The following is a 25,308-nucleotide window of genomic DNA, read 5'->3' as shown; positions in this document are numbered from 1 at the left end:
AGCGGATGGGCTCATTAAAGCCAAGTGCTGAAATTTGGCTCCTCACACCATACATGTACAATTTGTGACCAGAAAAAAAAAAGATTGAAAAATAACAATATAAAATGTGTGATGGAAAAAGTGACCTGAACTAATGACTACAGTGTCAGGCCACAAGACTCAGATCAAATTTAATAACTTGTAATTTCTTTTTTTTTTTTTGGCTGCACCAATAGAAGTCACCCTCTTAACTTGCACTCGTCCTTCATAACATTTTTCTTATCATAGCAGCCAATCGACAACCTGGGTTTTGATCAAATACTCCAAAAAATCCTCCTATGATTATTTCTTGGCCACTTTTCCCTGATGTCCATGTAAAACATCATGAGGTCACAGATGTGAAGTATAATTCATAAGGACTTAGGAGAAAATGAGCAATGCTCAGGAAGGCTGACTACACTTACATGTTATGTGGGTCATTTGTGTTTAAATTAGAATGTTCTCAAAATGGATGACAAAAAGCCCTGTTGTCTAATGTGGGCAATAAATGTGAACAAACCTATTGAAAAATCAGACTTCATTATCAAGGTAGAAACAGAAGTTAAAAAGGAAATACAGGCTCGCACTCAGCATTCTATCCACCACTTAGCCCAGGAAACAGTAATATAAATATTCCTGTATTTAACATTTAAGATTTCAAAGATTCGAAGTGTTTATTGTCATGTGTACAGTAAAGAAACAGTACAATGAAAATCTTACTTTGCTGTCCAAACTGAATGCCACGAGAATTTAAGATAAGTATAAAAGTATAAGTATAAAAATTGGAATATAATAATTTAACTTGGAATTTACATAAGCACATTAAAGTGGCATTTAAAAAATTGCATGCAAGAGAAAAAGAGCATATAAATATCATAATATAAACTACTATTACTAAGAGAAAAATATATATTTACATAAATGTACAACATCTGGTAATTATGCAAACTGTCAGAGGTTAATGGCATACAGCACGTGCAAACCTGCCTGAGATAAGTGAGATGTTAATGTGCAAAATTGTCAGAGATAAACAATATGATATATGATAAACAGTATGATATACTGTATAAGGTGCATAAAGTGTCAGACAGAATCAGTATGGTGTAAATATATGTATATTAGGTGCACAAACAGTATCGCAGTTGAAGTGTAGCTACATGTTGAGCTAAAAACATTATCTGGATTAATTTTATATGACACTCACTTAAAATCCAGTTTACAGTTAACTGCTGATTTTATTACGACTGTTGCTGAAGTACCCTAAAATTGTTTAATGATTTTCCCAAAGACTTGCAAAACATTATCTGAGATATACAGTAGCTGGTACCTGGTACCAAATACCTGGCAAAAATAAAGTCTAGGTTATCCTGGAGCATTAACTTTACACTTTACGCTGACAGTAGTGTTATGTCTTGAGTTTAACATATTGTTTAAAGTTCAAAATATGTAAACAAATTCATAATTTAACAGTAAAGAGATGAAAAATGCACATCCTGTCTGTCATGTGTCAGTATGTCCTCGAGTAAAGACCATACTAAAGGAACCATTGAATCACCTTTCCTTAGCATTTAGAGAATTCACCTGGCTTTTACTATGGTTGACCCAAAGATATTTCCAGGTCAATTCACTCACTTAAGGGAAAAAAAAGAATATTTGAACACAACCCTAGTGTAAAAGTGAACTCTTTATAGTGAATGACATTTAATAACCAAAGCCAGTCTTCCTTAGGTCATTTCTGAGTTATTCGTTGTGTTTAGAAATGAAACTTTTGAAAGACAGGACAAAGTCAAAGCAAATCCTTCATTTTTCATCTGAGGTGCTCCAGAACTCAGTGATACTCTAGCTTGAGTATGTGTGCTAACTCATCAAGAGGGGATAGTGGTTAGCAGATTGAATAGGAGCAAATGTTAATGGAGTTATTTCATGAAAGTCATACCAGCTTTTGGAAAAAAAAGAAAAAACAAAACAGAAATGAAACAGTCTTACATTGGATACTTAAATTCAGAATGGAATGTATTACAAATGAATTACTGCAGGGTCTTTTAGGTCTTTGGTAGTTCAAATTTCAAGTACTTTTTATATTGAAATATAGCATCAGTACTATATATCAAAAAAGCCACATCATGTACTTGAGGGGTCAATAATGGGCAATAACATAGCTTAAAGTGAGAAACAATTACCCTTAGCTAGATAGATTCTAATTTATTTGGTGTCAATGGCTTTTGGATCTTTTTCTTCATTTTTGTTAGCAAAAGTAACACTATATAAAATTACTACCTCAAGTATCTAACAAGAACCAAAGGGCGCAATAAAAGAAAAGAGACTAGTTTAGAAGTAATGAAGATAATGTAAAGACTAATTACTTTATGGAGGTTTGCTTTCTGATGCGTGTTGCCTGTGGACGTTTGTGGTTGTCACTCTGCTCACCTCCTCTCCTCCTCTTCTTCCACCTCTCCCTCTTCTTCTTCGTATGACCTCCGTTATATGTTCTGGTCACCCCGACCCCCAAGTCTCCTTGTGTTGGCTGTCACCATAGCACCACACAGTGGTTTGGAAGGGAGACACAGGGGCCCTCAGTGTCCCCTTTGGAACCACCGGGCCCCTTCTGTAGCATTGCACCAAAACTGTTATCCTGTTCCCCACCACTGTCCTCCTGACCCCAGTCACACACTGGTGTTCCCAGCATCCGATCTACACTATTCCCAGTACCTGTGGGGTGGAGGGAGGGGAGTGTGTAGTAGTCACAATAATTGTCCTCCTCCACTGACCCCCAGCACCGAAGCCCCCACGCATGCCCTGTGTGTGTGTAATGTGCGTTCACCACCCCCAAAAAAGAAAAAGAGGGCTTGACGGATTGTAGAGGAGGAACCAGTTTTATAACATTTGATGCTGTTCTCTTGGCTGTTTTCTAAACTAGGTGTCAATTCACAACAGGCTTCAGACGTACCAGCTCAGCAGCAGCACGGCTCGGACTCCCGAGAGCGTGGCCCTTCTTAACCACCGGGGTGAGCTGCTTTTCCAGCAGGGGCCCCAGGGGCTAACCCAGGGGCCGACGCCTCCACCTCAGCACCCGCAACTGCAGTCGGCAGCGAGCACCCCCAGCCACCACCTTCACCTCCAGCAGCACCTTCAGCCCGCTGTCAGCATGGCTGATCTGCGGCCCGAGACACTCATCCAGTGTCAGCAGATCGTCAAGGTCATCATGCTCGACAACAGCGGCCACGGACGCATGGAGGCCTTCCTCAGCCAAACACCCACACACCACCACTACCAGCATCATCACCACAGCCACCACCAGCTCAGTCAGTCAGCCATGTCCACCCCAGTTCGCTCGCCGGACGGCTCCCATGGCAATGATGGCCACCAGCCCCCGCTGCCTCCCCCACCACCGCCTTATAACCACCCTCATCAGTATATACCCCCCGACCCCCGTCTCAGTCTGCACCGGACCCCAAGTGGCTCTCGGAGCATGGTGTAAATAAAATTGAATTAGTATTCTTTCCCTGAAACACATTCGCACACACAGAAAATCCAAAAAACCTCACTACCCCCTCTCTACTTAGTTAATAGTACATAATGTACATATATACATACAAATGAAAGAGCTATAATGAAAAAATAAAATCACACTTATATGCATATATTTAAGAAAAAAATAATAGAAGAAAAATCAAAGTTTTAAAAGAGAAGAGGAGAAATTAAGTGCATATATAAAGTTTTACTTGATTCCACATGTATTTTGAAATATTATGTAGTTTTAACAAATTTCTATAACTTTTTGTCAGTTTTAATTCTTGATAGAGAAAACTCACATACATTCAGTTCCTGGATGAATTCCTTGTAGTTCCAGTATTCACCACCAAAAGCTGAAACACAAATCTGTTAAACATTTTGGATTTTCCCAGTAGTGGATGGACACAATCCAAGGACAGCTCCAGTTCACTTTTCTCATCCCAAAACTCATGCCTACTGTGCTGTATGTGCGCGTGCGTGCATAGTTGACACTGAAATGAAAATGTGCCAAAATACATACACAAGCCTCCACTAAAAACTGACTTCTTTGCACTAACTAAATGCTAGGGCTAGAAGAAAAGAAAACTTCTTTGCTTTTAGAAAATACTCCTCTCACTCACCTCCCTCAAGGAGCACAAAAAAACAAAAACAAACGGATATTTCATCAACACTTATTTCCCTTTTTATGCCGTTGCTGATTTATTTATGTGATGGAGAGCCTTCTTCTCTGGTCCCTTGGATAAAAAACAATGTTGTCCAATAAGCTATGTTTGTCATCTGCTCCTCCATTGTGTTGTGGCTCTCTATCATCTGAAAACAGTCTCACTTAGATGTCACCTTTCATAGATCATTCTACAGCGAAGGACGACAGGAGACAAAGGCAGCCAGTCACACGCTTTGCAAAACCAAAAAGTGAATGACAGCCCAGGATGGTTGTACTGATTGTTGTTTGTCTTTGTTTGTTACTCGTCATATTAAACATTGTTAATGCCTCCCCGAAACTCTTGTACATTCATTCAATGATGGAGGAGGACTTTTTAGAAATGGTCACATGTTCATCACTGTTGCGCTGCTGAAACTGTTCTCTGACTTTTATAAAGAGATCCTGCATTCACATCTGTATAACGTCTATGCGCAACACATTGTGGTTTCATCTGATATTAATGAAATGCATCATTGCTATTTCAGGAAATCACAGAAAATTTCCATGAAGATGATTATGCTACAACTGTGAAACATCAAGATCTGTCTTTTCATTTGTGTGAAGCATTACATCTTTTTCTGTTTTGTCTGCTGAGGGATGCAGCACTCAGCAGTCGGACAACGTATCCACATGCTGTCTCTTTTGTCAGCACAACTCACAGATTTAGTTCAGTTCCTTGTGACTGTTTTCTCTTCCCTAATTCTAACCTTTCAGTCTGACATTTTCAAAAAAAGACTACACGGAATACAGAGGCACACACAGCTTATATTGCAAATGCTGACATTAATGGTATTGCCTGTGCTATTGGCTAGCCTGCTTTAAATAAGAATGGGACAAAAATGAATGCATTATCTGATGTCTTTCTCTTCACCCTAGCCTAGATTGTAAATACCACATTCAAGCAGTGTCGGAAAGGACAAGCAAGCTACCCCCTTCGAAATGCTACTGCCCTGTCAGGCGTCCTTCGCTCTGAAATAGGTCAGTGACTGCCCCAACCTGAATGCCTCCATCTTTTAAACATAAGCCCCACCAGGTACTGTAGAATGGATGTTTGGTTAACTCTGCTCCTATCTGACCCCTATCTATCTGATTTGTTGATTTATAATCACAGAGCCACTGCTGGGAGGTCTCTATCTCATCTGTCTGTCCTTTTCCACTTACGATGTCACTCAGTGGAAAGGCAAAGGTTCCAGAAAAAGTCTGTTTTGCTGCCTGGCAGAGATGTTGAGTGTTTGTGTGCACAAGAAAGTATGTGTGCATGTGACCTGCTCGCACAGCAACAACAGCAGTGCTATAAACAAAGTCAAATCTCTTGTTCATCCCAGTAATTGCTTTTGCTATTACTTCATACCCCAATGAGAAAAAACAGTGCTTTAAAGTGAATGAAGAGATATTATGATTATGTTTTTTGACATTAAACAAAGTTTTGAAGGGTATGTAATAAATTCTTCTTTACTAGATCGATTATTGGATGATGACTGCTAAAGAAAGCGTGTTTGCATTTATTGTTTTAATCAAAATCCAGATATGGGATTCTTTTCTCATGCATGATATCGGTTTATTAGAAGCGTTTGAACCCTGTTTCCCAAAAGTCTTCAACTTTTTTGTGCATGACTGGATTTGTTGGGAGCACACAAGGGGGAGATAAGATTAGCATTGTTATGCTGTAAATGCGACAGAACTGAAAAAAACAAAAAACATAATTTACAATAACAAACACCCTTTCAAACAGAAAATGGATATTTGGGCAAACACATTTCTGTGCCACTCTAAACATAATGCTCAGTGGAAAATTTAAAGCCTCTCCTCTGCCAAACTGTGTCATTTTTTGTTTCTCTGTCTTTCACCACCCACTGTTTATGGTTGCACAGTTTTCCTAGTTGACAATGTGTTAAAGCATTTCGGGAGATCAATATGCTGTGTGTGCAATAAACATGAGCATGAGGCACACTTATGGGTTTACGTTTGATAGAAAATCAATGTAGCATTTTTGGGAACGCCGTATAATATGGAAGTGCAGTCATGACTAACTTTGTTAAAGAAAGTGAAAAGGGCTCTGCTATACCAGTGCACTGCTTTATGAATGACAAGTGGATCTGGGTCTTCAACACTGTGTTTGCTCATGTAGAAACAAAAACGTGGACATATTTCGGGATAGACAGGTGGAAACTGAGTGTAACAGAACCATCACCTTCCTCAGTTGGCTTTGAATTCCTCTGTCTTTGCAGTATATCAACTTGCTATTAAAGATGATTTAAGTCTATTCACCACAATGGTTTCTTTGGTTCTTGGGTTTTAATACACTGAACCTGTTTCATGTTAATTGGGGAGAAGTTATTTTGACTTGTGACCCACATCTTCAGTGAACATGCATGCAAATATAAGAGACAGTTGTTACAGATACTTTTATAGAGTGATGCATTGTTTGTTGTGTACGTTTTTATTGGATTGAAAAATATACAGCAGTGTCAGGGCAAATAATTCATACACATTCCTCAAATTGAACATCTGTAAAGTTTTCCACTTTCTCATCACTATTATCACCCATCATAGGAAAAAATAAAATAAAAAAAACCCCAACACTTTATAATAAAGAAACACACATAACATTTTAATGACACAGTTTGCCCTGTAAACTAATACATCTCAATATTCACATCATTTAAAACTTAAACAATATCCAAAGCTGAGTACATACACAAAAGAATCTATGGTAAATATATATGTGCAGCTTTAATCAAATTCATATCATAGTTGCAAATGTTTTCTGTTTGTGTTTGCAGGTCTGAATAGTCTGTGGATATAATTTACAGTGATATTTACTGCTATTTGGAAAGAAGCCATCATTTTGCTGTATTGTTGGTTCTATAATGTGTAAAGTACAAGAAAATAATCATATTATATATAAATATATACAGTATATATTTATCGTTTGTCAGCTCATTACATTTTTCTAGTAAGTATAAAAACAAAGAATGGTTTTATAGAGCTGCAAAGAAAGTTTAAAAGTAGAATGAAGATTCACAGTCATACTTGCAAGGAAATCTTCTGTTCTCTAAATGCATTACAACTCTAGCTCTCATTTTGTGTCTCTATCTGAGGTGAGGTAAAGTAAAGTACTGTACCAGCTTCTATCTGTCCATCTGGCAGAAGGAGGAAAATGGCAGTCGGATTATTTCAACCTGACTGATCCTGGCTAGACAGGAGCTTCACCCACGCTCCCTGTGTGTGTAAATTCTTCATGCCCTGATGGCTTTTCAACCTCCTGGGCAGTTGTCATCATCTGCCAACGCTGTTCAAGTGGAAAGTAAAGGATAAATCTCAGATTAGCTTAAACCCAGGAATACATTAAGTAGAAGTCAGGTTTTGTAGAATACAACCTGTGTTCTCTTTAAATATGTCCCTTCTTATCTATAACCCTCACACTGAAGTGGGGCTCAGACCAAAACCATATTTTCTGCTTCTTCCTGAATCACTTAAAGGATAAAGACCTCCTGTTTCCTTGCATCATATCTCTGAACTGTTGTGTGTCCACTATTTTTCTTAGTACATGAAACTCTGCAGCTTGAATTAGAATGAGAATGTAGGTGTTTGAGAACTGTACCTGTCTGATGCTTCCTTTGGTGGTGCAGAACATGTAGATGACATAGCCAGGGATCAGAACCATGGAAGACAAAGCCATGAACCATCCAGTCACTTGGCCCCACAGTGGGTACACATATTTCCCCAATGTCAGTGGGGTCATCTCAATGGCACTGAAGGTGAACACCCCCTGAAATATTAAATTGTTACATTCAGTGCATTTGGTTTCTGACCAGTTAAAGGTGTATTCTGTAGGATATCCCTCAATACATCATATCCTTCTAAATGTGGTGAGGAACCCACAGTGGCCTCTAAACGTAAGTAAAAGTCAAGTAAAGTGCAGATTTGCATTGTCTGCTTAATTAGGTTTTTTTCTGTAAATTACATTTCCAGCTCTTTTTGCTAGAAAACAAGACATCTTCCTTGACTGCCACTCGTTAATTTAACATGGATCCAGAATTCAAGTCAGTTCTTTGTGGTCTCTAATACTAGCTGTTACTTCACAGTTAAAACCAGCATTTTTTCATGATACTACTGACTACATTCACAACAGGCAAGATGTTAAACAATGTATGACAACTTCCATCTCCAGTGGCATTGTGTGATATTGTTTTCAGGTGTGTTTGGAGATTATTATTGGATTGCTAAAATGTTACTATAGACAGAAGATGGATTAGTTTGGCTCTAGCATGGAGCAAAGACCCTGGCTCTAAAATGAAGCCAGTGCTGGAGTATGTTAAATTGTAATACCACCAACAGCCACTAGGTGCTCGTTCTAGCAAGCCCTGACTCCCATTGGCTTACATTGAGTTTTTCCTTGTAAAATGCAATAATTTTATCATTTTATTCCAGAAGCCAGTCTAGTCTCATATGTTGTAATTGGAAGATCTAATACGTTTTGCAGATTTAAATTATTACTCCATCAATAAGATTTTATGGTGAATAGAAGACTTTGATTGACAGCTCACTTACCTGCTAAATCAGACTTCAAACACCAGTTTTATAATAATAATAATAATAATAACAATAATAATAATGATGATGATGATGATGACGATGATGATGATGATGATGATGAATAAATTGTTTAAAAAAATACAATAATTTTCATCATAATCATTTCTAGACAGCTCAACTGTAGATGTGACTAATAGGTTACACTAACAAGACCGTAAAATACAAAACAAAACAATAGTTCACATCACAAATCCTCTATTCTCCACTGATTTACAGTCTATGGGATGTGGATTAAATCTTCCACATTGCACCTTTAACCAACTGCAGTCTCAGTTTGACAAGCATTGATTTATTGATTGGACCGCGGAATAAAAGTGGAGGTCAAAGGGTCATTACTTAATTATCATGGATGACAGGGCATTTTCCATCACTGCTCCCACCCTCTGGAACTCATTCCCAAAATCAATCAGAGACTCCTCTTCATTCTCCTCATTATTATTATTATTATTATTATTATTATTATTATTATTATTATTATTATTATTATTATTATTAATATTATTATTATTATTATTATTATTATTATTGCAAATTTACTTATTTTCAGGAGATGGAGTCCTCTACATACAGGTCTGTTGCTGTACTTTTACGATAACATACCACATCTCCCCCCATGTTGCCACCCTATGCAGCTGTACATAATGCACATGCCGCAAACCGCCACTGATTATTGTTATTATAATTATTATAATTATTATTATTATAATTATTATTATTATAATTATTATTATTATTAATAATAATAATAATAATAATAATAATAATGATATTCATTCGTTCATTAAATTCCTCTCAGATTGAACCCATACATCTAGCTGTTTTGCTTATAGCTGCAAACATACTGGACTATGCTCAGTTGTTTTGACAGATAACTTTTTTCCACTTCTGTATCCTCCTCCAATGTTACACTCCCTTTAATGACTATAATAGTAGGATTAAATACATTACAGTGATTTCCCTGAGGGCCTGATGGTGCATGGGATGAAGCAGAAATCACCACATGACATAACAATGACTTCAATCCTTTACCCATTTTCACTGCAGTATCTTGATGGTTTCATAGACACCCATGAGGGGAAAAAGGAAGGACATTTCAGGGTTTAACTGAGGATAACACTTTGTAGGAATTTGTTCTTTAGGGACTTTAAACTGATAACCATTCCCTACCAGGCATATGAGTGGTGTGAAGAACATCCAACAGAGCTTCCACCAGACACATGGCCGGTAGCCAATCATGTCTTCGATGTTCTTATAAAACCTTTCAGCTCCTGTGGCATAAAAACAGAACAAAGACGGAGTCTGTGAAGATAATACATGCAAGAACAAAGCCTCATGGGGTAAAAGACAAAACAAGAATGCTGATTGGACAATGTCTTATCACAGAAAATGGAAGAGATGGATATAATTTCCTGTTGGAAGGCAACAGTATATAAAAATCTACATGAATGATTCAGTCGGTGACTTACAATAACATAATATATTGATGATAACATCTCTTTTTTTCCAATTTTCTTAGTTTGCTTGATGTCTCTTCATCACACACTGAGGTGGTTAGGATAATTAAAAGCATAGAAAAAAAAAAATGAAATTGATTTCCTACCATAGAACCAGGCAATGGAAATAGTTTCAAAGAAGACAAGGAAGAGGAGGCACATCCCACTGGCAGAGTAGTAATCAAACAGCTTGAACACGTACAGACCACCCTGGGAAATTTTAACACACACATCACTTTAGATGCTGAATATTAATAGACCAAGTCTTTATTGAATAAAATATGTATGATGAATGTACACCGCAGGTTGTTGTGAGATCGTTTTGTTATTATGTATAATGCAAGATTGGTTTCCATTCCCTACTGACAGGAAAAATCTGCACAACCGCAGACTTATAACTGTATATGCTGCAGTTTGAGTTTCCTGCAGTGATCGGAAATCCAAATAGCTTGCATGCATAAAAGAGGCACATACAGCAAAATGTGTGGATACACACACTGTCCTAATTCACTGCTTCACATGCAGCTGTGCGTGTGTGGTTAGACATACAGTAGATCATATAACAGAAAAAAACACAAAGATGCACCTGTGTGATGTTGGAGAAGCCAATTATGAAGGAGATGAAACAAACGATGAGGATGAAGACCTTCTTTCTCTTTCTCAACAGCAGGGGATATTCATCCATCAGTGCTGTAATGAAGCCCTCCACTGTACAGAACTGAGGGAAACACACATATACATATAGATCCACAAAATATTTATTTGTAGTAAATGAACTCCTTAAAGATACTACGAAGTAAAAACAAATAACATACCTGACTATCCAGACCTAACATCATGAGCATGGAGAAGAAGAGGATGGCCCATAGGGAGGACATGGGCAGCTGTGTCACAGCCTGAGGATAAGCTAAGAATGCCAGACCTGGGCCTAAAGATTACAAACATATTTCACATTTTACACATTACATTACATTACATGACATTGCACCCATTATACCATATTAACATATCTGAAAGATAAGGATACAGGGTTAGAATAACATCATTTGGTGAATCACATTAGTTTTAAGCCCCCAGAGCTTTCCAAGGCTTATAGAGGTAATGACTGAGGGCAGACCAGTGTGTCTGAGAGAGGTCAAAAGTACAGCCTGTCTTTTCTGTGCTCTTTTCAAAAGATAAATGAGTTACTATTCAAAGAGAGTTTGGAAATATTTGTTTTGATTAAATGACTTGATCAAATAATAACTACATTTATTGCTGTGATGTGAATATGTCCCAAATGAAATTAAAATGGCCTGATAGAAAATGACAACAAACATCAGACATATCAAATAACACTCCAATTTAGAGAAATTATTTGGTCTAATGAACTTAAACTAAATTGAAAACTATTTGAATTTGGTGAATGATTTACATGACAGCAATCACAACTTCAAAACAACACATTACATATTAACTGCACAGAGAAACAGAAGCGCAGCACAAAGTCAATACAAATCAGTAAATTTAACAAAAATCAATATAATACATTTGTACCTGATGCTGCTAATTCCTGAACAGGTTTCTTGGTAATATAAGACATGAAGCCTACGATGGAAAAGATGACAAAGCCTGCAAACATGCTGGTGCAAGAGTTGATGCAGCACACTATGATGGAGTCTCTGAAGAAAGAGGACCAAGAGAGGCTGTTATAGAGTGGATTTTATCTTTTGTAGTAAATGTGATGAGGACGGTATTTAAGTAGACACATAAATACAAATAAGAAAATGTCCTTACTTGTACACGTCATTATTATATGTGTTGTAGCTTCCCAGTGCAATGAGTGAACCCAGGCCCAGTCCATAGGAGAAGAAGATTTGAGTTGCTGCATCCAACCAAACCTGTTACACAACAGATACACATGTGCTTTTATGACTTCACTAATATAATTTCTCTTGTGAACTCATACATCCCCAACTTTCCAGGAAAAGTTAGTGTGAACAATTGTGTACCTCAGATCGAATGAGTTTGTTGAAGTCTGGAGTAACGTAGAAGAGGATCCCATCTATGGCTCCAGGGAGAGTGACTCCTCGGAAAAATAGGATGAATAGCATGAAGTATGGATAGGTAGCTGAAAAGTACACCACCTATGAGAGACAGAGATGAACACACATATGAATGCACTACCAAGGAGCACTGTCGAAATTTGGAAGTAAAATACATCCTTTCAAACTGTATATCTGAATTTGAGATCCATGATGTCAAAATTAATTGAAATCAGCCAAATCAGTCAATCAAAGTTCATATATATATAGCACTTTACAACAACATAAAGATGACCAAAGTGCTATACAGGGTGGGGAAGCAAAATTTACAATATTTTGAGGCAGGGATTGAAAGACAGTGTATGACCAATTAGTTTATTGAAAGTCATGAGAATTTATTTGCCACAAGAAAACTGACATAATAGAAAATGTTTTTATTCTATGTGTCCTCCTTCTTTCTCAATAACTGCCTTCACATGCTTCTTGAAACTTGTGCAAGTGTTCCTCAAATATTCGGGTGACAACTTCTCCCATTCTTCTTTAATAGTATCTTCCAGACTTTCTCGTAATAGTTTTGCTCATAGTCATTCTCTTCTTTACATTATAAACAGTCTTTATGGACACTCCAACTACTTTTGAAATCTCCTTTGGTGTGACAAGTGCATTCAGCAAATCACACACTCTTTGACGTTTCCTTTCCTGATTACTCATATGGGCAAAAGTTTCTGAAAAGGTATGGATAATAGTGTTAGGTATGATTATGACATCAATATATGTTTGGTTTCAAAACAACTGACGTAGTGCCTGCGGAGAAAAAACAACTAAATGTTCATCGTAAATTTTGCTTCCCCACCCTGTACATCTAAAAGCATTATTGAATTATAAGATAACAATAGTTTAATCAAATACTATAAAAAGGCATAAAACAATAAGACATAACACATCGTGATAGAAAAGACCACAGATTTAAAACCTAAGAGTGTCTCAGTGCTAAGGGTTAAAAGCCAGTTTAACCCTTTCATGCATACTGGTCACTACAGTGGACAGGTGTTCTACAGCCTGTTCTCTTATATATTCATGGGTTTTGCTATTTCACTTCCATATCATCCAACACAGTGGACGCTTATGCATCATCCCAAACACTGCAATTCATATCATTACTGTAACTTTGCTGTTCTTGATAAACCTGATCTGCAGTAACATGTTTGAGTGTAAATCAATTGCTAATTAATATTAGACTGTAATTAACAGTTTTCTTAAACAGTTTTTATTTTTTTATTTTTTTTACATGTTATCTCCATGAAGTGAGTAATAACTAATGTTAGAGTGCAATCGTGGAAAAAATTATTAGACCATCAAAAGTCATCAAAAACAATGCTTATGCAATCAGGTACTAACTCCTGTGTGTATCATTTGACTAAAACAGAAAATAAAACATGGAAGGCTAAAAGCACTGTTTTTGTCAGTACAATTCCATAGATATTGATGGAAGAACTGAAGTGATTTTGGTTATTATCAAGAAAAACACGGAAAATGGATAGATATCAGCTCTGAAATTAAACTCTTATGAGCTATTTTTGTTGTTATCATTATATTTGTCCAAACAAATGTAACTTTAGTTGTACCAGGCCTTAAAATGAACAAGAAATTGAAGAAAACAAGGGTGGTCTAATAATTTTTTCTGCGAAATGTGGGAAAACATCAGATTAGCGGCATTAAAATGTTTTTATTTCATAGTTTTCACATAGTATATCACTTTCTAATGTTGGGTTTTAAATACATGTTTCTTTGCTTTTAAAATTAAATGCTTAGAGTCCAGCTGAGTGGACATTTTTGTAACTCCTTGAAAAATAGGTTCATAAAAAGATTTCAATGGCATTGTTTTTTTCATGCCTAAAGAGAAGTAGAATCATTCAAGAAAAAAAATATTGACTACGGTTCTCATGATTCATGCATGACAGGGTTAAACAGGTGTGTCTCAAATGGAGGCACTCTAGTCAGTTTTCAGTCTCTATGGATGCAGGCTGTAGTGCTCCAATGTTATTCATCCTCAGCACCACATAGTTCAGCTCACAATAGTTGAGTAACTGCAGCATAAATGTTCACGATTTTATTCCTGGCTTGAGATAATACTTTCATTACTAAATGTTTTGTTGAATAAGTCATGAGCTGTATGATGCGCCTTCTAAAATGTCTCTCCATGTGGTTCTTGTACAGAATGAAGCTACATCTGATGAGGCCCATTTGGAGCTGTAATTTTTTATTTTGCCAAATTGAAAATATACAAAGCCCCCCATTGTGAATTAGAGCTTGAAAATGTGACAAACAGGAAAAGCTCTCGTTTACATGGGGGTACCATGATTCAATACTGATGAAAATTGCAGTTTCTTGTAGCTGTGGTTAAATACAGTATGTACCTATGTGAAGAAGGGATTTGGGATTTTGTTTTCAAGTTAAGCACATTTCCAAACATCCCAAAGCCATTTTCCCTCAAATAATTAAGACATGTAAAAACCCCAGCTAGCATACAATCCTCAGATAAAAAGTTCTAAACTCTTAAAATATTTTCAGGGTTCCTCTTTGCCACAAAATCTTTCTCCTGCTTTCAGAGTTCAGAGCACTGCCTGCAGTTCCGTAGAATAATGATTATGCTTAATTGGTTATGTCCGTCAAGGCCAGGGCCTAGGAGGAATTCATTTTTTCCCACTACTTTCAGATGCCACACATTAAAATCCAATTATCTCTGGCAGCGAATATGTAAACGCATTTCTGCTCACATACATTGCATCGTCTTGCTGTAATTTTAAAATCCTAAGCAGAGCAGGCATTTTTTTTCCTTTTATATACATCTCTTTGCTTGTGAATGTCAACGTTTGGAACAAAATAATATCTTTCAAACATTTTCTATTTTGTATTAAGTGAAATGTTGAGGAAATTATAGGAGCTAGACAGCACACTGATGGACCTACTTTCCTACTTTCAACTTTTAAAGAAGAATTCTTTCTTATTTTTGTTTGTGAATCTATCAGAGCCTCAACATGAGTGAAAAACCTAATGTCATGTATTCTACTTGGATTCAGTATTCATTCATTATTAAACATAATTTGTAGGAAAAAATATACATATTTAACTTTCTGTTTTCTCCAAGTTCATGGTTTCTCCATTTCATTAATCTCTTTAATTGGTTTCATGCATGATGAGGTAATTCAGCAAACTCAGCAAACAACATCAGTTCAGCCTCCTGGGCAGCACTCTGTCTGTAATGTTTGCATGGTTAAAACCTTAATATGTAAGGGGAAGGGGCTTGGATAAAAGGGACTGTGTTCCATAGTTAAAGCAGTCTGGGGCCAGAGAAATACTGTATAAAAAAGAATAAATAGAAACAGAGGCACAGAATCTGACCTTTCCTGTCCACTCCACTCCTTTCCAGATTGAGAAGTAGACAAGGACCCATGCCAGTGCCAGAGTACCCACTAAGGGCCAACGGAGCTCTCCTGGCTCCTCCAGACCACCTGACAGCTGGTGCATGTTACGTCTATAGGAACAGACAAACACACACTGAATTCAGACATAGATGAGCACAAATACCTTCCAGAAATAGCTCATTTACACTTTCATACACGCACAGACACACTTGTCGCAGGAACAAGTTCACATTTCACTGACTTACTCCCAGAATTCAGTGACAGCGCTGGTCAGATTGGTGGTGTCTGTCAGACTGTAGTTGGAAAAACATTGCTCTGTATTCCAGGGGTTATCACAGCTTTGCCAAGGCAGCTCCTGTACACAAAAATATACACAACAACAACAACAGGATGCAGGAGCAGAAAAAAAATGCTGAAAATTCAGCTGAAAACATTGCTTGTGGCTTTATTCATTTCAGAAAAAGACACAACAACAACATGAACTGAAATCAAATGGGTCATTTCTGCCTTTCTAATACACCCTATTACATTTGGACTCAACTCTCACAGAGACACAATTTTTCAAACTTATTTATCTCCACAGTACTTTTAGACATTGAAGTATTTAAGTACACCACTGTAGATTTGGAGCAGAGGTAAATAAGACACAGACAATCAATGTCTTTTATACAATTAACATGATGGGCAAAAAATAGTGTAAAAGCCAAAGGGATTACGCATACTGTTTTTTTTCTAAAAAAAACCCAAACAAACAAATAAATAAAAAATTAAGCTACAGGAATACAGGTCACATTCTGAAAGCAGCAGCAAGAGATTTAGTAAAGGGAAGCCATAGAAATTTTTAAGAAAGGATGAAAAAGTTTTTTCTCTATACCAGGATATTAACAGTGGAATCTAAAAAAGCTTTGGGTTTTTGTACATCAGGTGATTCATCATAAGCTTTGCTCAAATTTATAGATTCAATAGCCATGAATCAAACTAAGAAAGTTAAAGTACTGCAATGCACACTACTGAAAACGTCTCAGATATTATCTCAGATACTCTTTAAATGTATCCATAATGAAACATACCGAACCAAAGGAGTTGAATAAGTAGTACAGAGCCCAGGCAATGATGATAATGTAATAGATGTTGAGCCAGAAGGACAAAACCACTGCAGCCAAACCAACACCTGAAGAGAGATGAGGTATGGGCTATTTTAACATACAGGATAATGTATGAGCAAAACACCAAAACAAAAAGCACATTTAGCCAGACAGAGAAAAGAAAAGAAGTGTCACTCACTCATCATCACCATCCACACAATTCCTATTTTTTCTCTTTCTATTGTTCATTTGCCCTTAGCTTTGTTTATCAGTTGGCACACTCACTATCAATGTTGATGTTTGTTCTGACAGGAGATAAAATGTGCTTTGGCTCATTGTGCTTGGAGGCAGTTGTATAATTGCTACCATCAAGCACAGCACCAAAAATCATAAATTTAAAACTAAGACGTTGGGAAGTTTTCTCTTGTTGATTTGATTTTTCCTGTAATTTTTGCTAAAAATGTTTCCATGGCTAGAAGTATTTTTAATGACATAGAGAAAGAATTAGATGATTGGGGAAAAAATAGCATAAAGAAGTAGGTGATGTAAGTTGCTACTGACTGATAACATGTAACATAAATTTATAACTTGAAGATGTATGTTTACATATCCTTTGTTTCCATATCTTACCTTTCCACATAGGGATGAGCCTCCACACCCCCAGCCCTCCCACCGAGGTGAATTGTCCCAGAGATGTCTCCAGAAAGAAGAGAGGTATCCCAGCAAACACCAGGGTCATAAAATACGGGATCAGGAAAGCCCCTAACACCACAAATACATAACCAACATGTTTCATTAGATACTGGTACTACTTAAGCACTTATTAAAGTTAGCATACACTTCCCAGCCAAAAACACAGCTGCGACCTGGATTTAACCAAGAAATTGTTCAGATTTTCTACTGCATAATTGCTGTTGTGACAAATATGTTTCAACTACAACATGTTTTTTTTAAAGGAGTGATATTTTGCCTTTTTAAATGGAATTATGCATTTTAAAACATTTCCCTGTGGTCTACTTAAACTGTAAATGCTATGCTTGGGTCTGAATTATTCATTATTAAGATCCATCTTCAACCCTGTTTCTGAGTAATGACACCAGAAAGGTTGTTCTGAGCGCTGGCCCTTTAAATGCAAATGAGCCACTTCATGCCCCACCCCCTCCAGGTTGTTGGCTGTGCTGCTCTGTCCCATTCAACCTATAACTGAACATTCTAGGTAATCAGTTCGAAGTTTGGACATATTTTCAGTATGGACTACAACAGCTGCTGCTGACAAACAATTATGGCATATTCGGAGAAATATTCATCTGAAGTCTTGACGTTATAAGTGCAAATGCCGTGACGTAACTAGTTATAGACTTAACAAATTAAGAAGGAATCAAAATGGGTAGTAGAAATCCACTTGATAGTTTTCCAGCACCTGGAGGGTTCAAATTCAAAGTTTTTGAACTATTACGGTCCCCCAAATACACAAATAAAGGCACCAAAGAGTAATACAAGTGGGTTTAGCAAAATATGACCCTTTAACACTAACTGATGCAGTGAGTAACATTTAATTTCTTAAACCGTTTGTTAAGGAGCCCAAAGATTGGACTGTATTTCAATGGAAAAAGGTCATGTGGTGTGATGAGTCAAGACTGATCCTGTACTAGAGTGATGGTTGCATCAGGGTGAGAAGACGCAAGTGATTACCCATCATGCCTAGTACTGTACAAGCCTGTGGGGGCAGTGTCTGGGGTTGATTCTGTTGGTCAGATCTAGGTTCAGCAATGTCATTTGTCCAAAAATGAGCAGAAAAACAAAAATATACTAAATCACTAGGTTTTTTTCATCTATGGATTTTTTTATTCCCTGTTGACATGTGAAATTCTAACATGACGATGCCAGGGAACATGATTTTCATCATTTTCACACATGGATTGACCAGAACAGAGCCTAGATCTGAACCTCTCTGAGCACCTTTGGGATGTGATGGAGAGGACTTTACTTAACAGCTTTTACTCTCCCAACATTGATACAAGATCTGGTGAAAAGTGATTGCAACCCTGGACAGAAATAAATGCTGTGACAATTATTGTGACATTGCATAATCATTGTGTGGCAAAAACAATCCCTCAGCGAAATGATATCCTGATCAAAGTTAAGGTGACCCAATGAAATACTATGTGCGTGACCTGTTTTTAGACAGGCAGCGGACATTTACATTGTACAGGAATAGTTTAGGAGCTCTGAACTGACTACACCTGTCACCATAGTCACACACTCACCTCCACCGTTCTTGCCACACAGGTAGGGGAACCTCCAGACATTTCCTAAACCAATGGCGTAACCCACACATGACAAGAGGAAATCAAATTTGCCTTTCCAGCTGCCTCTGTCAGGTGGCTCCTCTTTCTGCTTCTTTTTATCCATGGGTGGCACAACAGGATCCAGTTCTTCAAATGGAACTGCCTGTTTGACCTCTGAAGGGGAGTTTAAGTCCACTGTGCTCTGTCCGGTCTTTCCCATGGTGGGACCACCAGGAATAGGAGCCACTAGGTCCTCACAGCCTGTAATGGTTATGTTTTATGCTCTCTTCTGCTGTCCAGTAGAGTCTCTCACAGTGGATCTGGACTGGCTCAGAATGACGTGCAGGAAAGCTGTTGACAGAAATAACAGTTTAGTTTCTTGTGAGATCCTACACTAATTATCTTGATTTTGAATTGCTCATTTTGTTGCATTTGACTATAACAGCAAGGAAATTGCATTGGTCTTGCAATAAAGACTATGCTATAAATCTCTGATGGAATAAAACAAGAGTTCCAGCTGTAAGACTGGCTCTTTCATCTGATTCTGTTCATATAATAGTTGGGTTTAATTTAAGAAGTGTGTTGGATCAGACAGTGCTATGTCTGTTATTTATTCAATATTAATAATTGAAAATATGTTTGAAAGATTGGAATGATCTGGACTCGAATGTAAGTAAAGGAATGGCATTTCCCAAAGGTCTGTGTATGCTTTAGTCACTGGATTTTCTTGTACAAATTAATGGCTGTGTGATTTTTTGTTTTATAACACAAACATCAAAATTGAAATTCAATGCATTTTTCATGGTCAAAAGGCCTTGAGAGAAATTCTAACAATGCTGTGGTATTCATTTTCAGCTTCATAGAAAGAAAATAAAATCACTGGCAAACAGACTTTTAGATTTTCCATATTCTGAGACTAGATGTGAATATTTACAAGGCCAGTGAGTATGTGTTATTTTAAATACCACTTTCTTAACCCCTTAGCCAGCATCAGTAATGTTCTTGTTCCTTTATATAAATGTATGATGAAATACTGCCAATACATGCAGCACTGAATCATCTATTACACAATAAAGGTCTATTTCATCGTTCTTGACCCTTGGCAAACCTCCTCATAATTTTCTTTACAATCCAACAAACAGTTAAACCCCAACTGAAATATACTGAAGACTGACATTACAATGTCAGCACACAGGCTGGCAGGAAGTTATTTGTTTGCAAATATTGACTGACCCAGAACTGTCCAAGTCATTTAATGCCATTGATGGAAGTTTATGTCACACTGTTAGATGGCACATTTCCTGAAAGAATAAATATATTCTCTTCATATCATTGATATTTAAATAGAAAACTCTGCCACCTGCTTTAAACTGAGAAGAGCTTTGGGACTCAACTCATAATCAGCTTTTTCTTTGTGTTCTTAGTTTGTATTTGGCAGATGTTCCTTAAAATCCACTACTTTAGAGTTTCTTGATCCAAAACCTGGAATTTAGAGATTTGGAGATTATAGTTTTCCAAATGTTCTGTCATTTTCACTATTTTATAAATTAACTCCTACTGATATATATTTGATGCAGTTCAGCAGAAGAAAATATCAGACATGAGCACTGTATATTCCCGGTGGACCCACATGACCCTTATGAAATGAATAAAAGGTTCATGTAAAATGGATAACAAGTATAACTAACCTCTGAGATAATTGTATGACACTTTGTTAATCAGTACTGATCAAATTAATTCCCAGCACATTACTGTTATAAAATGTGTCCAGTTCAACGCTATAAAAGATGAATTAACTTCATCTTGGCTGCAGTAGTTTAATATATACATTAGATTGTCCAGGTGAGTGCTGATATCTCCCTTCAGAGTCTTAAAATAACGTGAAACGCATCAGTGATGCTCTTTGATGTCATCTCTATAGATAGAAATAAATCATTGTTTTCTGCCGGCAGAGATTTTTAGATGACGTTGTTCATTCGGTCTTTCATTCAGTTGATTAAATCATAATGATTAATACTATTATTTATACGGTCTATTACAGCCCAGCTTTTGTCAACCTTGTAGTTCACAGGAACATGTCTTGAATCAGAAGTGACTTCTAATCTAATCCACCTGCTTCTGAGCAAATTCAACTGAACTATTTCCTCCTTGAGCGACAGACTAAAGCAGAGATAAAAAGATCGGGCACAGGTTGCATCCTACCTGAGAGATGTTAAAGTCCTTTGTCATGTCATCAGCTTCAGTTCTCCAAATCATCACTTACATCATCAGATCATCACAGATACATGTAGCTTCATCTTTGAATCCAAGCATCCAAAGACTCTTTGTTGATTCAACTGTGGAAATCCTTTAACTGAGGAAAGTCACAAGTCAGTGCCAGGAAAGATGTTTTGACTTTTGCACCTCTCTCTTTACTGTTTACAGTTAAAGGAGGACTTGTGGCTTTTTCTACAGCTGGTATCGAATGGTAGATAATAAAGTTCGACCAGTGTGTCTGCTTTGATTACTGTTCAGTTCTGACTAGTGAGGCCCCTGAGGCCATGGGAGATATATCAATCGCCCAATCACCCAGTTCTGGTGGGGAACTCTTGGGGCAGCAGCAATATCTGTGTGTGTCCGTTGTGTGTGTTGTGATAGCTGAGGTCAGCTCTTGCCAGCACCGTTACCATGGTGTTTCCCAACAGGGAAGGGCCTGATTAGTGAAAGGGCTCTTGGAGTTTTGGAAAATAAAACAGGCAATGACTGCTGGCAAAGACCCTGGAAATATATGACCACAAATGGCAGCATCCACACTCTGTCAAAATCACCCTATATTGTGACATTGTTTTCATCTTCAGTGTCCTCTTTTAAGCATATAATGACCAGAGAACAGATCCAAATGTACGAGATATTTTTGGTCTAGATTTCCCCTTTTTTGCAGAATGAATGTTGTCACTTATTTAAAGGCATCAACAATGAACAGCCAGAGTGATGCGAGGTAGAAGGATTGATACGGTTGACTTCTGGATGTTTGATGAACAAAGGACGCTGACACATTGTACTTCATAACGTATAGTACACAAATACTACAAGGAAATTAAGTCTACACAGAAATACACAGTTTGTTTCTATATTAACTAACCTTTGCCAACACAGAAATCTATCACACCAGGTAAGGACAGCTGAATACTTGTTGATTTGAACAGGGGTGTTATTTTGACATTGAAACTGTTGTACAGTGATTTATTTCTATTGTCTTTTTAATATGTCTCCTAGCAATAAAACAATGTCTCCATTAATACTAATGGAATTAGATATGAGACATGAACGCCTCTTGTTTCTGCCAGGAACATCCCAGCTTTAATATCTGTTTCTGATACTCTATCACCAGTCAATTAGAAAGACTAATGAACATTCCCACAATTCCCTGAAAGCACTAGACCCATATCAGTCGACTGGTGGGTGGCGATGGTTAGAATATAAAGGGTATCAAAAGTGAGAGATTAAATCATATTAGGATCTTAATTATACCGCTAGCAAGTCATTTATATCCAGACCAGCTGACTCATTGCAATCTCTGGTGAAGTTTATTGTCCGTGTGGACCTTTGTGATGATAGCTAGCTGCACTGGAGGTGTCAAAGCTGGTTTCCATCAGTCTGTTTACAGTGTCCCCAATCAATGCAGCCTAATTATGATGCCACAGTGACCACCACCAAGAATAATAGGGAGTGATAAAGTAGAAGACAGAGGCAGCATACAGAAAGCACAGTGTCAGATTTATGTCTGTCACTGGCATTTTAATACCAAGCACAAAATATAATTTTACATATTTGAAACAGAAAAAGACACAGCATCACATGAACCAAACCCAAGATATCTCACTGTGCTCTGCCTTGACTGTTAGGACCATTTTTTTTGTTTATTCTATCATATAGGGACATGCTGTATTGTTACTGTAAGTATGGTGATTTTTATTTGTCCTTACAACTGTTACTTGAATGGGTAAGAATATTTTGATATTTTCTGAATCTGTTTGCCCAGAGATAAACTTTAGCAGCACAGTCATTTGTATGCATAAGCTCTGGTATTGTAACTGCTTAATGAGTGCCTGTAGTGACAGTTTCTCAAAAAGCAGAATAACAGCTCATAGACCATACTTAGAATGAATCAGGTGTGCAAATGTGAACAAGATAAAGTCTTATGTGTAAGTCATGAGAATGAGTATCTTTGAACTTTTTTTTGTTGAGGTATTAGGCATATTAGTTCAAACCACAAAATGTGAATTATGAAACAAACCATCGACAGTTGATGAAAACACTGTGCATTAGGCCTCCTGTGAACATATGCTGTAGTTTGAGACTCATTGTGGGGATCGTATACCCAGAGGCTTACTACTGCATAATTTTTTTTCCCAGTAATGCAGTAGGACAATCTGTGCTGCATAAATTTTAACAGGTTACAGACAAGCAGGATCCAGGTGTACATCAGAGGAAGAATCATTGTGTAAATGAGAAGCTGATGAGAGAAGCAGGGGCAGAGATATTCCCGCAAAGAAAGAGGAAAACGTATAGATGGGAGGCAAAATGAAAACACAGTGAGACATAAATGGGAAAAGTTGATATGCTTCACTATTGCCTGGGTAGATAAGAGGAGGACAAGATAAAAGATACATAGAACCGGGGAAAATAACCGTGAAGGAGATTGTTCCATTTGTGGAGAATGAAAGAAAAAGTGAAAAAGAAAGAACATTAGATAAAGAAGTAAAAGAGGGCATTGAAATGTCTTCATTTACAGTTTGGCTCAGACATGAATGTGGTAGTCTTACATTGGCTTCACTGCACAATGTGCTATTCCTCCCTAAAGATCCATCAATATTCTCATTCCCCATGCCATTCTATCCTCCTCCTATTACCCCTGAGTCATGTTTTATCACTGCATATCTCTGAAATAACCTTTATATCTGCAAAGTCATTGTCCTACATAGTTTAGCCCACGATCTTTTTTCCATAGAACCACAAAACCTCTAAAACACATCAAGGAGAAATGTAATCTGTACCACGATGAGCAATTTGTAAGCTGTTAATGTGATGCCTTTGCTTTCGCCTTCATTAGAGTGCTGTTAAAGACAACTGAGTGATAAGGTCAAACATGCTTGAGGTATTAATTTTACCTTCTCTCATCTTGTCCCTTTTGGGGAGCTGACGCAGTAAACAATAAGTGTGGTTATTAAAATGTGATACTTAAAAGGAAGGTACTGAGTCATAAATATAACAGAGTAATGCATGTCCATGCAGCAGTGTTTTTAATTCCATGTTTTCAGTGAGAGATGAATCTAATAAAGAAACAAAGTGATAAGCTATACCCTCTCTGTGGCCATTAAAAAGCTCAAACTTAGTTTTAAATTAAACATAGTACTAAGGAATGAGTGCAGTTACATCTCCATCTTTTTCTTTCCTGCTCTTGTGCACAAATAAGTTGTTTTCACATCCTGCATTGAGCCTGAATAAAGAGGGGAGACTGTAAACTTTTGGCAAATCAAACTCAGTCAAAGAAACTAAGAGGTGGGAGAGTCATGCAAAAGAAGGGGATTGGCTGGAGGCCACTTGCTTCTCAGAACTTGTAAGCCAGGCAGCCCCTATGAGCCAGATCTCCCCAACCAATCTGTCCACTCCACCTCCACAAGTCAGTCAAAGCATAAATGATTTTGCAAGACATACACACACACACAAATCATGATTCAAACTAAATTAACAAAGCCACTAATCATTTGGGGCTTTTTTTGTTTTTTTACTCCCAGCTTTTGGAAAATATGTGTATCTTTGTTAACTTCAGTTTCCATATTTACAGCAGCCAAATGTTGATTTACACTCCATATTCTTCCTCCCACATTAAACTTAATAGAATCGCCATCCCTCCAGTCCTGAAATATCTTCACAGTTTTTTACAGGCCCATTTTTCATATGTTAATTTTGTCTCCTGCCATGTTGGCATCACTCTTCTCTCTTTCTCTTTGCCTTTTATTAGACAGAATGAAGGAAGGGAATAAGAAGGCAGGATATCATTTGGGGAAGATCCCAGCTCATTAGTGAAGTAAGCTAATGATGCAGCACAATTAACTCAATGTAGCATGCTCAGATTTGCCAGTTAATTACTGAGTGCAAAACCAAAAACACTGAAAGA

At 37.3% G+C, this 25,308-nt stretch overlaps 2 protein-coding genes across 4 annotated transcripts in view; one reads left to right on the top strand and one right to left on the bottom strand.

Moving 5' to 3' along the window:
- iqsec3a (IQ motif and Sec7 domain ArfGEF 3a) overlaps positions 1-6,503 on the top strand; it is a 95,581-nt gene extending 89,078 nt beyond the window's left edge. The window contains exon 14 of one of the 2 annotated variants that reach the window (XM_030150316.1): positions 2,936-6,503. In XM_030150316.1, coding sequence (XP_030006176.1) covers positions 2,936-3,496 — 561 coding nt within the window. In that variant the 3' untranslated portion in view covers positions 3,497-6,503. The remainder of the gene's footprint in view (positions 1-2,935) is intronic. The other variant, XM_030150317.1, reaches the window with a different exon arrangement.
- Positions 6,504-6,658: 155 nt separating this feature from the next.
- slc6a1l (solute carrier family 6 member 1, like) lies at positions 6,659-21,665 on the bottom strand. 2 transcript variants are annotated; one of them, XM_030150336.1, is made up of 15 exons: positions 21,351-21,665; positions 19,128-19,499; positions 17,491-17,622; positions 16,846-16,946; positions 16,021-16,130; positions 15,753-15,885; positions 12,318-12,452; positions 12,103-12,206; positions 11,863-11,987; positions 11,142-11,254; positions 10,913-11,044; positions 10,434-10,536; positions 10,001-10,101; positions 7,844-8,006; positions 6,659-7,531 (listed from the first exon to the last, which is right to left on the bottom strand). In XM_030150336.1, the coding sequence occupies exons 2-15, from the start codon at positions 19,366-19,368 to the stop codon at positions 7,431-7,433; spliced, it is 1,794 nt and encodes a 597-aa protein (XP_030006196.1). In that variant the 5' UTR covers positions 19,369-19,499; positions 21,351-21,665; the 3' UTR covers positions 6,659-7,430. The 2 variants fall into 2 exon arrangements, with proteins under 2 accessions (XP_030006196.1, XP_030006195.1); XM_030150335.1 differs by having other exon boundaries at positions 6,659-7,526; positions 7,839-8,006; positions 21,351-21,663.
- Between the last annotated feature and the right edge of the window lie 3,643 nt (positions 21,666-25,308).

The sequence above is a fragment of the Sphaeramia orbicularis genome, chromosome 12 (assembly GCF_902148855.1).
Source record: "Sphaeramia orbicularis chromosome 12, fSphaOr1.1, whole genome shotgun sequence".
NCBI classification, from domain to species: domain Eukaryota; kingdom Metazoa; phylum Chordata; class Actinopteri; order Kurtiformes; family Apogonidae; genus Sphaeramia; species Sphaeramia orbicularis.
Note: the sequence above shows the minus strand (reverse complement) of the source record. Positions and strands in the feature narration are given on the sequence as shown.

What these genes read in the sequence shown, in the direction of transcription:
- slc6a1l (XM_030150336.1), bottom strand. Translation starts at nt 19,368, where the DNA reads ATGGGAAAGACCGGACAGAGCACAGTGGACTTAAACTCCCCTTCAGAG. An exon ending in TATTCAACTCCTTTGGTTCG is followed by an intron (nt 16,131 to 16,845) that starts GTATGTTTCATT and finishes TTTTGTGTACAG; the next exon opens with GAGCTGCCTTGGCAAAGCTG. An exon ending in TCAGGAATTAGCAGCATCAG is followed by an intron (nt 11,255 to 11,862) that starts GTACAAATGTAT and finishes TGTAATCTTTAG; the next exon opens with GCCCAGGTCTGGCATTCTTA.